A 13,085-nucleotide genomic window follows, 5' to 3' on the forward strand; every position below is an offset into this window, starting at 1 on the left:
TGATTGGATTTTGCTGAATGCTCCTTTCAGGTCGAATACGCCAAGATTCTGAGTTATGCTTCTAAAGCTCTCTTCTGAAAAAGTTTTAAAAGTAAAGCAGCAGAACAAAGCTAAACAGTTTTAAATAATGATTTTGAGAAGGTACCTTTACGACACTGCATTTAGCATAAATCAGCACCCGACTCCCAACGTGTGATGGTGCTGATTCACCCGGCCAACGCCTGCGTCCTGCGCGCCCGCCGCGCGCCAGGTGCACAGCGCCCCCTCCTCTCCCGCCCAGACACTCAGCGCTTCTTCCAGGTGAACTTCCTGCGGGCTCCCTCCTGGCCCGGCTTCTTCCGCTCTCTGACACGGGGATCGGCAGTAAGCAGTCCCGCTGCAGCATAAAAAGAGACGCCTTTATGACCCGTGGAAAGCGCAGGAAAGCAGGAGAACCGCGTGAACTGGCAGCTCCTCACACAGTGACAGGGCCCGTGGATACACCGACACATAATATATGACTTATCAAATATATCTGAGAAAAGAAGCTTATTTTTCTAATTTGTGTGATAATAGTATTTCTTGGTACTTTGTTTCAGAATCTAAAAAAGGTTTTAGAGTTGTGTTCTCAGCTCAAGGTGTTGGTTCCAGAAGAGAAAAGTCAGTTTAGACTGGAAGCTCCCAGTCTCCCACCATCAGGAGTAATTACAGCTTCTGAGCAATAAACGAGTCACTCTCAGCATACGGCCCCGATGGGAGTGCCCAGTGGTGGCCCAGACGTGGGATGTTGGTAACTACCATAAGAACACCAGCGACGAGAAAACTCTAACTGTGTTTATAAATATGTAAACAGACTGGAGTTTCTCACTGTCTTTTTCACCTTTCCAACACTAGCACCTCTCTTCACTGTAGGCGAGGCTTCTCTATTTTATTAAGGTACTCTCAATGGCCACACAGCAAAGGCAAAATTCACATTTTACGCTTGTCATATACCCATAGCTCTTGCATTTACTTGTACTTAAGGGGTGTGGAATAACACAACGTTTTGTGCGGAATGCAAGCAAGACCTGTCTAAATTCTAGTTTAAATGATAAGTAATGATGCTTTATTACTTTTCAATATGCACAGAACCTCAAAACTAGCAGAATTGTTAAGTGAGGTGCTACAAAATGGTGAACTGTTTATAAGCAAATGGATTTTTAGAGGTTTAAAAAAATTAACTTGCCTAAGCTACGGGTGGCCCTATCTGCAGCGTGGGATCAGAACCCCAGCGGCGCAGTGGGAGGGCAGGGGCAGGGCCCACATCACTTGCCCAGAGGGGCTCTTGGACCCAGAGGTGCCAGGGGCCTTGCTGAGGCCACACAGCCGGTCTGCAGTGCCCGCAGTGCTTTCCTCCTTCACAAATGGTGGGAAGACACTCCTCAGCTAGAGCTGCCCCGACGGACTGTGAAATGAGGACGCAGGGCCCTAAAGAACATATTGATCGTAGAACCCTTCTCCCCCTGTGCAGAGACTCCAGAATTCATGGCTAGGTGACAGGGTCACACAGAGTGAGTAAGGGAAATAAAATTCGAACTAATATCACAGTGGAAAAGGAATCTCCAATAACTTTGGAGAGAAACACCTTAGGGGGTTCCATCATTAAATCGAATAACGATTACAAATTTCTGTAATAAAACAAAAGCCACCGCTCATGTGCCTGACACAAAACGGAGTGGGATGAAGACTCGAGGGTCACCTGCCCCCCGCCCCCCACTTGAACTCACACCTTGGCGCATCCACTCGACCTCGTCCTCGGTGACAAAGCTGCACAAGGCTCTCGCCGTCGCCAAGCGGATGGCCCCCGCCTGCGCCGCCCGCCCGCCCCCCGACACCGTGCAGGTCATGTCGTGTTCTCCCAGCCGGTCGAGGAAGTGGAAAGGGAACATCAGCTGTTCTCTAAGGCACAGCACGAGAGGTGGAGTTAAGTTCACTGCGAAGATACACAATGTTACAGGCTGCTCACATTCTGGATGTGTGTGAGACCCACACCAGACGCAGAAACGCTAGCGTCTCCGCCACTCAGATGCTCCGTGAGAGCAGGGTCAGGCCTCTTCTGCTCGGGCACAACAGCACACCCCAGCTGTTTGCTGACCCTGCTTGTCTCACGAGAATTTTGTGAGGCTTGAACATAACCTCATAAAGAAGTCAAAGCTGGGAGAACTCCTTTAATCCACTGAATCCACCTCTCTGGATTCAGTGATCAGATGTAATATTAATAGGTCTTCCCAAGCAACTATCAAGTGCCATTTGGGTTCACTAAGTAGAGTGTACTATGCCGTATCTGTATAAGGTTTGTGCTCGTCCTGACACTGTGAGTTTTAAAGTCACTGAAACCACACTCGACATTTTCCCACTGAGACACGCACTCTGCCTGCAGTTCCCTCAGCTGCAGGGTCCTGCCAGGTGACACCCCACAGACCAGCCAGGCCCGCTTCCCTCCACAGCCAGTGAGCACCCATGCGGTCCAGGCAGGGCCAGAACCAGAGGCTGGAGCAGGCAGACTGCCCTGGACCATCTTCTCACTCACAAACAAGGGATTGCTTTTGCCTTGATAGCTCTTATGAATTTTACTTAGAAAAGCTGATGAATATTGAATATTGCGTTTGCTTGTTTGGTCTGACACTGCAGCTTTCTGGACCCCCCAAGTAAAGGTTAGCGTCACACAGTGATGCTGAGAGGTGGGTGTCGCCCCTTGGGCTCCACACTAGCAGAGCAAGCCCGGGCTGGTGCGGATGTGGACACAAGGGCTTGGAAGGGCAGCGTTAGCTGGAGTTTGTAACAATACTGCTTCCACAGGGATGCTGCTCCAACAGCAATGACGCAAGTCCTACGACAGAAAACAGGTATGAGACGACCTAAATCTAATATTGCTTTCTTTGAACAAATGTTCCAAAGGAACCAAATAAAAATCAGGGACGTTACAAAAGTAGTGCTACAGTTGACCTCTGAACAACATGGGTTTGAACTGTGCAGGCCTGCTGACACGTGGATTTTTTTCAACAGTAAATACTACAGACCTACACCATCCACAGTGGTCGGATCCCTCGATGAGGAAACTCGATACAAAGAGCCATCGGTAAGGTTGTACTCAGATTTTCCACTGTGCTGGGAAAATCCCAACCTCCACATTGTTCAAGAGTCAACGATATTATAAATAATAGCTATATTATAAGAGCTAAAGAAAATTTAGAGGCTGATAATCTAACCCCGCCATTTCCAGCAAGGACACCGAGGTCAGTATGGAACCTATGGAACTGTCTTTGGCACATCACAGGCCCACGCTGCCTGACACGACTGCGCGGGTGAGTGACGTGAGTGATGATGTTACTAAGAGAAGCCCTGCTCACCTACTCGTTTGGGAGCTTAAACATTTATCTGTTTTAATTCCTAAAACTTTTAAGATTCCCTTAAAAATGCTTATATAGATTAAAAAACTGAGACTAAAATTTGGGGAAAAAATTCGGGCTCTATGAGAGCACTTGAGTCAGGGTGGTCAAGGCGAGAAAGGACCTGAGGAGGAAGAGTCTGCACAGTCAGGAAGCCGGTGCGCACTGAGCACGACACTAAGTCTATAAAGAGAAAGCAACGCCCAAAGGGTACAGTTGAAAACGATTACACAGCTACTGGTTTTAATTAATCTGGACTCACACTAGTACCTGCAAAAACAGTTACACGGCATGAAAATACTTCATAAATCTCTCCTCTCAGGGATCTCAGATGAAATCCTGAGCTAAAAGAATCAATTTTATTTTGCTCTTTGTTATATAATCAAAGTTATTTTGAAAATTTCCTCCTTTCAATCTTCTCTGAATGCCACTCCTATGGCACCAACTGTACAGCACATAACCTGGTACATATATAAAATCACGTACTCTTATTTTTCTGTGACTGCTTAAGATGCTAACTTGTCTCCTCTATTACACGGTTAGTGCCATGTGAGGAATGTACTCCCTTTGTACAGGTGATCAATTAAGAGTTGCTTCACTGGCTAAGTAACAGAGCAAAGGCCTTTCCAAATCAGAAAGCATTGCTCTGTGTACCCCACACAGCACCAGGCGCATCGTGGTAAACGCCTGCTAAGTGAATGAATAAACACAAAATTTCTGACAGCTCGAGGAAGGAACACAGTCGACACTCCCAATGACCTGTTTGCTATGTCTGTGTAAAAACAGCCTAAAGAAAGGACCCTGGAAAGAAAAGCAAGCAGTTCAAACTGACCTTCAGGCAAGCACCTCAGAGATCATCAAGTCCAACTCCCTCCTACCATTTAGGGAGGTGACCTTTAAGCATCTTGGCTGAGTTCACACAGCTGGAAAACAGACCTAGAATCAAGATCACCCATTCCTGGCTCGGCCGTCTCCCTACTACTGGTGGTCAGTGGTCACCTCCCTGCTCATCCGTAAGCTCGGGAGCCACTCGTGCAGGAGGAAAGGCCAGTCCCCGAGTAGCATGGCTGCCATAAATCCCGACAAGTACTGAAAGACAGTGAGGCGGTTTGGGCGCCTATCCCACCAAGACTAGCCTCAGGCTTCCCAATCAGATAGGGAGTTTCTTGACAGCAGAAACCATATCTCACATAGCTCTGGTATCTTCGCAATGCCAAGAACAAGACTGGGCACACAGACAACCCTTAGCAAACGCCTGCTGAATCAGCCTGAATAGTAAGTTCTAAGGGGGCAACTTAATTGTGAGATAAAAGCCAAAATCGAGACCTGCTATTAAATCATCAGGAGTTATATCTGAAAACAAATTAACAGACGGTTATCGATCAAATGCCATTCCTAACAGCAGTCGTAATGCTGAAGTTACGGGTCTCTCTGGCGTTTGGTAAGACAAGTAAGAGCCTCCTCCATCGGCTTCCCTGAGAGGATGGTGGCAGAATTAGCTTAATTCCTACTAAACAGAGTAGAGCGGGGCTACTTCTTGACACACACACACACACACACACACACACACACACACACACACACACACACACACACACACACACACACACACACACACACACACACACACAAGAAACACACATTTCCTGAAGTGATTATTCCGTCCAGAAGCTTACACTACACTGGCATGGTCCTCTTTCCTGACATAAGCATTGGGATCATAAGAGCCTTAAGTCTTCTGACCCGAAACACCACCACAGGAACCAGGAGAAGATTAGGAAGAGAGGAACTAACCATGCAGAACTGCTGTGACTTGTGGATGATGACAGTAACGACTGGGAAAATCATAACCATCTCAAGAAGAGGCCTTATACAGTGACTAAGGAACATATCTCAGGTGGGCATATTTAGTGGAGTTGGGCTGTAACACCTATTTATAATTAATGTCTGTTTCTCCACGGGATACAAAGTTCAAAGAATAAAACGGCCATATGTAGCCATGGGAACTAAGCAAAGCCTGATGAGCTCTTATTTTAATATATAAATGTCAGGTTTCTTTGCTTCATATATATATATATATATATATATATATATATATATATATATTATTTTCTGTGAATAGAAAAATATCCAAAGTGATAAAGCGAACTTTTTCTAATATTTACGACAGTAAGTGCCAAACAAGGTTGGTTTTCGTTGTTTTGTGGTTGCCCATCCCCAAACCCAGGAAGCAGAGGTGGCATAGTCTGCATTTCAGAACATAAGACCCCGAGACACTCAACTTCCGGTATGACCTGATGAAAAGGGGAGGAAGACTCAATTAATGAGGAATTCTAGAGATGCTTTTTAAAAATCTGGAAAACAACATAAAAAATAGTGACAGCGTCCCTCTAGCTAGTTTGATATATTCTATTAGTAAAAAGAAATAATCATGCAGACGAATATAATCAGAAAATCATAAGCCTTAGTTGATCGTGACATATTATAAAGTACATTTTCTTTAAAAACAAAAAGCAAAACCAAAACAAAGACCTCACCTGTCCTGAGTCACTGGAAAGTAGAGCAGGTAGTCGACCCCATTTACTTCTATCCTCCCACTTCCGTGGTCATAAACAGCCACTTTTGCTTTTGCAGTCTTTCTGTTACCTTTAAAAATATAAGACATCTATTAGTGAACATCTTGAGGACCAATGCTTTGACAGAGGCAAAACTACATTAAATTTTTTCCCCCAGAATAACAATATGGAACACTCTATATAGGAAAGTTCTATAATTATTACAAGTCAAACGAAAACAGAACAGGCAAACTACACCATAATTGACGTAATAAAGCTTACTATGGGGTGATTTTGTTCCTTAATCCCATTTGAGAAACACTACAATGATTTTAGTTTCAACAAAGTAATTCACATTTATTTATATTATTAAAAAAATCAACTTACATAGTGTTCTTTTTAAATTAATAAGAGTATATCTTATTTGTATAATTTTAAAAATATATGAACAGTATAATAAAGTATAATTGGTAGAAATAAAAGGAATCCTTAGGAAAGGTCACACTTCTTTGAAAATATTAACTGAAAATGATAAAGGAATGATGTAAATTTTTTTAAAGTTGCAGATACATCATTTAATAACTCAATTCTTTAAAGTTACATCACGTCAAATGTCTCTGTACACCTACAAGGAAGATGTGAGTCGAGGACCTAAAGTTTTAACGTTCTGTAGTTTTAGCATCTGACGTGCAGATTCCCCGAAAATTTTCATTTAACATAAGAAACCTTTATTCAGAAACCTAAACCTTTATAAGAAACCTATATTTTGTTGTTTCTACCAGTTGAAAATATGAAAATACAAAGTGTTAATATGATTGTGTAGGTATGTGTCCACATTTTTTTCTTGCAACATTATAAAGTTCAGTTTTTAAAAACGTCAACAGAACCTTAATATTCGGAAATCCAGCATAGCAGCAGCAAAAATAATAAAAAAAAATGAACACCAAAGGGCAAGAGCAAATAAACATCCGGCTATTTCCCAATCCTCGGTGCGGGGGGTGTTCTCTCTCCACGGGTGCGTTACCTTGGCCTGTGCTGAAGGCCATACCCTTCTCGTCACACTGCAAAGGCTCAGTCAGCTGTTTTCTCAGTGGAATGGTTACACTCCTGCGGAAGCTGCCCACAAATTCTTCTTCAGCCGCGTCACACGGCAACGCCGATAACCTTTCCAGCAGCCGAGTGAACTGTGCGTACTGCAGACAATAAAAATTCATTAGGAGATGCAAGTGTAATTGCATTTGCTAAATTTTTTCTATTTTTATATACTTGATCTTTCCAATGTTGCTTTTCCTGATGAATTTTGACAGGATGACACTTCTGCAACTTCATGCTGCTTTTGAACAGCGTGCAGATGCAGCACTTCCCCTGTGTACCTTTAGTGCTCAAATCTTTTCTTTCGAGAAACAAAGAAATTTATCATTCAAAGAAAAATCCATTTCTCGGTATCAGGATTACATGAAGGTGAAATTCATTTTCAAAAAAATACTTAGATGATCTTTAAGTATAATTTCTACTCTTTTATTAGAACTGTATCAAGAGGCGCTTCATAAATAATTTCCAGCAAGTTTCGTACAGTAAAATGGGAAGAGTCTGATTTTGAGAAAACGTACCTCTTAAACTACGTTTCATAATACATTTGGCAAATGTATCTTTAGCTGTTCAAGCTGTGTTACTTTAATGTTTATGATTTCCTTTAAAACCGAACAATCAAGCTATTTAAAAATTCAAGAGATACTTGACTTAAAGGGCAACCTCTTGAAATAAATTACCCTTGCTACTCAGTGCATTTTTTTTTAATAGTTCTTGAACATGTGATTAGAAAGTAAACAACTTGGTATTAACCCCTTAAAATTAGAAGCCAGAGTAATCACTCTAAAGTGTTTATGCAGAAGGAAACAACTGATACTTGAGATCCTTAGCATGGAGTGTGAAACCCAGTTTTTGATAACCTTATTTATGTTTTGCCAACCCTAAAAATCATACTCATCTTTGTTACCACTGCCTTTACAGTGAAAACCTGCCATTAATAATTTGAAATAAATAAAAATCTCACAAGTAAGATTAAAAGGGCCGCTTCCATTATTGCTTCCTGTGATGTTACAATACTAGAGAAGGCAACTGTCTGAGGAAGAGTGAACTACTAGCCACCTGTGGTACCCAGCCCGGTAAAGCTCCATCACCTTCATTCACAGGCCTGTCCTTCCTCAGCTGTTCTCAGTTCCTCTGCACCGGCTGTAATACCCTCGAACACACAAGGAGGCAACTACAGGTATGACCCAGCCCTGCCTGTGAACTGGGATCATGGCTCAAGGCATCATTGACTACTCCTGGCTTCCTCATCTTAACACCAGCCATCAGCTTCAGGATTTCTTCCAACAGCCAGCTGCCCAAGGTACAAACATACCTATATATTTGGTTGTTTTGTTTTCATAGCTGCACACCTATAACAAAGTCCTTGGGATGTTTTCAAAATGAAAACAAACAAACCTGTATTATAAAAATAAAAGCAGCCAGAAAACAGGAAACACTGAAATGATTCATTCAATGAAGGAGCAAAAGAGAGGTTTTTCAGTTGGATCCACATGCAGTGATACTGACTTGGCAGTTAGGATATTAGAAATTAATTTCAGATCTTTAACTCACCAAATGCCCGACACCTTAGTTAAGCAAATTGCAACTTTTCCAAAACATTAATTTCTTCAATATGTTAAATGAAGAAAAGAGCAATTTAGGCATAGGACTTGAAATCTACACGGCAGCAAGGTACTAACAATGTTACCCACTGCCATGGAAGGAAAAAACCTTTCTTGGAACAATTTGTGAAATTTTTCTATACTCCAATCTTCCAGAAATAATCTAAATTTAGAACATCAACACATTTAAAACATCAAATTTCCTGTGATAATACTGGCATATATTAGAACACTGAGCAAAAAAAGAATCAGACTAAGACCTAAAAGCAGGGGTCACCACATTCATAGGCTTTGACATTCACTGGGGGAGCCTGCTGGAACTGTGGATTCCTGGGTGACACACATGGAAATTCTGTGTGAGGTCTGAACCTTGGGAACTGCATTTTGTAACCAGCATTCCAGGTGATTCTGATACAGGCAGTTTTGCCGATTCCAAGATGAAACATACTGGCCGTGTGGATACTGCATTTGGTAAGCCAGGAAGGTAACCATGCGCTTCATTTCTCTTCTGCTTAACCTGTAACAGCCCCTTACACTTATCATTAGCCTGTAAAATTAGCACCCACTTTACTGAAGGGGGTGAAAAATGACACCTGCCATGCGCCCCTGAACAAGGGGCAGAGGATGCAAGCTCACTTGTGGAGGAGGGTCTGAGGACCAGGCACCTTCCTGACCCTCCCAGGGCAGAAATCAGCTCCACATGTTTTAAAAGGAAAACCGTCTTATGAACACCTGCCTCTGAGGAACATTACTATTAGGATCCTAAATACAGCAAATGTCTACAATCTTATGGCACAGGTCTCCTTAAATTAAAAAGATTAATTACTCACATCTTGATCTGATAGTTTTTCCACTAGCATTTCTTCCAGTTCCTCCTTAATCAGCCATCTGCTGCCAATTGGGTCTCTGTTAAAATATCACATTATATTCTCTTTTAAATTAACCATACAATGAGTTATATCACAAAAGATCCCACAAGTAGTAGCGATTCTTGATTGGGAAACACATTTTTGTATTATATAGCTGTAAAATTTCATCCAAGTAAATGATTTTTGAGACACATTATTTCATTTCCTCGATCTACTTTAGAAAAGATACCCAGTCTAGCAAATGTTCCATTCGCAGAGTTAGACATGGCATTGGGGAACCCATCTGATGATATTCAAGTCACTAGATTTCTCAAAAATTAAAACTGTGCTTGCTTTTCATAATTTACTCTAAAGGGTATGTTACAGACACAGAGGTAATCTGTCAATGGACTAAAGTAGTAATGAAATCCAAATAAAAGGCTAGGGGTAGTATTTACAACTAAAACTAGGTATATTCAAAAACTTGTGTCTTTTGCATAGGAAGAAATATGTGAATAACCATCCCCAAATTTAAAACTGGTTGGTCAGGCCGATGGATCTAATCTATCACTGTTTGCTAAATGGAAGCACAAACCTTCAAATACAAAATACACACACACACACACACACACACACACACACACACACACACGTATATATATGGGCATATAAATGCACAGTTACATACACAAAAATTTTAAAGAAATAATATTCAAATACAGTAAGTGCCACTTAACACACAAATCCAGAATGAAGTAATATAAAAATAATAACCTTAATACTTACATCATCCCAAACAAACAAAAAAAAATCACCTATTATTTGGAATTTTAATGATTAATGCTGAAATAATGAACAAATTTTTAGGCTTTAGGTATGCCTAAAATACACCAATGATAAGTGGTATGTTTTTAGTTAATTTTCTCATATATTTTAATGCAAAAAAGAACTTACTTGGCTTTAGTTTTTTCTGAAAACAGACCTTTGGCTCGCAGCTGGTCTTGACGGTTTTCTACATCTAGTAGCTTTCCGTATGCTTCCTGTGGCAAATAACACACACATACACTAAACCAAGAGAGACGGAGAACCATTACCTCCCTTTATCTCTCCCCTGAGCACCTCATCTCAGAAGCGCCCTCCTCAAGTCACAGCTGCACAGCAAGGATTACTGAAAATGTTTTTTAACAATGCTATTTCTCATTCAAACTAAAGAATGGTGGAGTAATTTCAATGAGAATTTAGTATCATACATAGTAACACACTTAACTTCAAATGATTTTTTAAAAACTCTATAGTACCGCAAAAAAAAAAAAACCCAAAAAACTCTATAGAAGGTTTACAACTCAGTGAGGTTAGTAAAAACGAAATAAAGTTACAAGCTATTTATTTTCCTTAAGAGTTCCACAGAGAACCAAAACTTTTCCTTAAAAAAATCATAATTTATACAGCAATATGCATTTAAACTTAGAGAATTACCAGTAAAAAATTTTAACATTTATATAAGATCTCTCTTTACCATGTAGTTTGTATCTTAAAAAGTTTTCTATTAATATTTTTTTCATTATTTGATTTCTATTAATTTACTTTCTAACAAAGTCTGTGAATGTATGTCACCTGTTAAATCATAATGCAAGTAAGAGAAAATTTACCATTTTGTAAGCACTAATCTGGCAATAAAGGTTATCAATGAAATACGATTTCCAGGAAATGAGTTTACAATAAGCAGAATAATGCAACTGTCTCCCAATTTTTTTGACTGAGCAAACTCGAGGACTCAAATCCAATCTATGTGTATTCATTTATAATGTACACATAACCTACCATACCAATACCTAAGGAACAGACGTTTTCAAAGGACGAGCTAGAGATGATATAAACATTTTTTCTTGCTTAATCATGACACCGTCCAATACCATCAGCTAATCTCAGAAGACACAACTTGTTACTCATAGAGATGTCCATCCATATTTAAAACAGTCTTCATAATTTCCAGTTTTGGGGACAACCTCTTGGTGCTGATTAGAGCGTCATATTATATCAAAATGTTGCTGCTAAAGAGTCTGCTCTAAGAATACACGTGCCCCTCTGCTACTCCCTTTGTATTTACCAATGCTTGCATGTTATTATCTTCATTCTGCAACCTCTTTTCAGGAATCCATTTCTCTCAAGAGGAAAAAGAATGTAGGAAGGAAGGAAGGAAGGGAAGGGAGGGAGGGAGGGAGGAAAAAGGATGTAAAGACTGAGCCTTTGAGTTTCCTAAATACAGATGAGAAAAGCCGAGATTATGCTCCATGGGCCAGGACTTCTTGGTGAGAAAAGGATAAGTTCATTTCCTGTCGTAGGGAGAGTCGTAAGAGTGTGTTTTGTTTTGTTTTGTTTGTTTTCAGTAAGGGTAGTAGGATCGATAACTTAGAAAAGAATAAGAAAAGCAGCAGCACTTAGAAACAGTAAAACTGGGCCGAGCATCTCCGACAGAGTGAAACTATCACTATCAATAGTTCAGTGATTCTAAAGCTAAGTTCCCAGCAGAAGCAGACAGCAGCAGCATCTAGGCCAAGCACTAGGTTAGAAATGTACATTCTCAGGCCCCAACCCAGACTTTCCCAAGAGGAACCTCTTGGGAGGGGGGCCCAGTGATCTGTTTGAACGATACCCGCAAGTAACGCACCCTGAAGTTTGGATCTAAACACTGGAACTCTGGGGACAAATGAGGTTAATTCAATTTTAGGGTACAGATTAACTATCTCTACAACTATACTCAAAGTATAAATCCATCACCTGTAGCAGGAGAAAAATGTATCTGACAACTCAAAACAAACTGTCCACTCTAAAGAAAACAAGAACTGATAGAAGCCATCCACATACAGAACGTGTCCCTGCTATGCAACTTAAAACCATACAATTTGTCTCCCGAGAATTGGTAAGCCGCATTTGACTGTAGTTCGGGTACCTGAAATTCATATTTAAAGGCTAAGATAGTGAGTTGTAAGCCCAACTGAATAGTGTATCAGAAAAATTTCTATGTACCTATTTCTAGAAAGCAATTCTGAAGTGCTCTGACCAGGTAAAATAGAGGGAAAATTAAAAAAACCCACAAAATGAACCCTCCCCGCCTTGTACGAAGGGGACAGACGTGTGCAAGCAGCATCTCGCTGTGCACCTGCACCACGTGCCCTGCCCCTGGCCCCGAAGCCTGCTCCAGCTGGGGGTCTGTGGGAGCAGGATGGCATCAGTCTCCACGTCTCCATGCTGGGCTGCTCCAGAGCCCTGAGATTCTGAGAGTCCTGAGTCAGAGATGTTGTTATGTTTCAAATCTACCTTAAAAATACGAATTCAAGAGAATACCAACAACGGTAGTAAGACACCCTACCTGGTTATAATATAAGGGTCTATTTAATTTTCTGGAATAATCAAGGCAACTAAAACAAAAATAACTGATCTGCTTCATAGGTTAAGTTTCAAGTCAAAATTTGGGGTGCTAAATGTGTCATCATTTTCCAGTGATTCTGAGCAATTTTTAAGTCCATATTTTTCTTAAAACTTTCTTGCACTCTGCTACTACCTTCCAGTGTTACATTTAGC

General features: G+C 41.0%; 1 protein-coding gene across 1 annotated transcript in view; it reads right to left on the reverse strand.

Annotated features, from left to right (window-relative positions):
* Positions 1–279: 279 nt before the first annotated feature.
* MRPS9 (mitochondrial ribosomal protein S9) overlaps positions 280–13,085 on the reverse strand; it is a 45,394-nt gene continuing 32,588 nt past the window's right edge. The window contains exons 6-11 of the mRNA XM_007456829.1: positions 10,458–10,543; positions 9,486–9,561; positions 6,987–7,155; positions 5,945–6,053; positions 1,748–1,917; positions 280–376 (exon numbers count right to left, since the gene is read on the reverse strand). Coding sequence (XP_007456891.1) covers positions 285–376; positions 1,748–1,917; positions 5,945–6,053; positions 6,987–7,155; positions 9,486–9,561; positions 10,458–10,543 — 702 coding nt within the window. The 3' untranslated portion in view covers positions 280–284. The remainder of the gene's footprint in view (positions 377–1,747; positions 1,918–5,944; positions 6,054–6,986; positions 7,156–9,485; positions 9,562–10,457; positions 10,544–13,085) is intronic.

This window comes from Lipotes vexillifer, unplaced genomic scaffold (assembly GCF_000442215.2).
Source record: "Lipotes vexillifer unplaced genomic scaffold, Lipotes_vexillifer_v1.1 scaffold777, whole genome shotgun sequence".
NCBI lineage: Eukaryota > Metazoa > Chordata > Mammalia > Artiodactyla > Lipotidae > Lipotes > Lipotes vexillifer.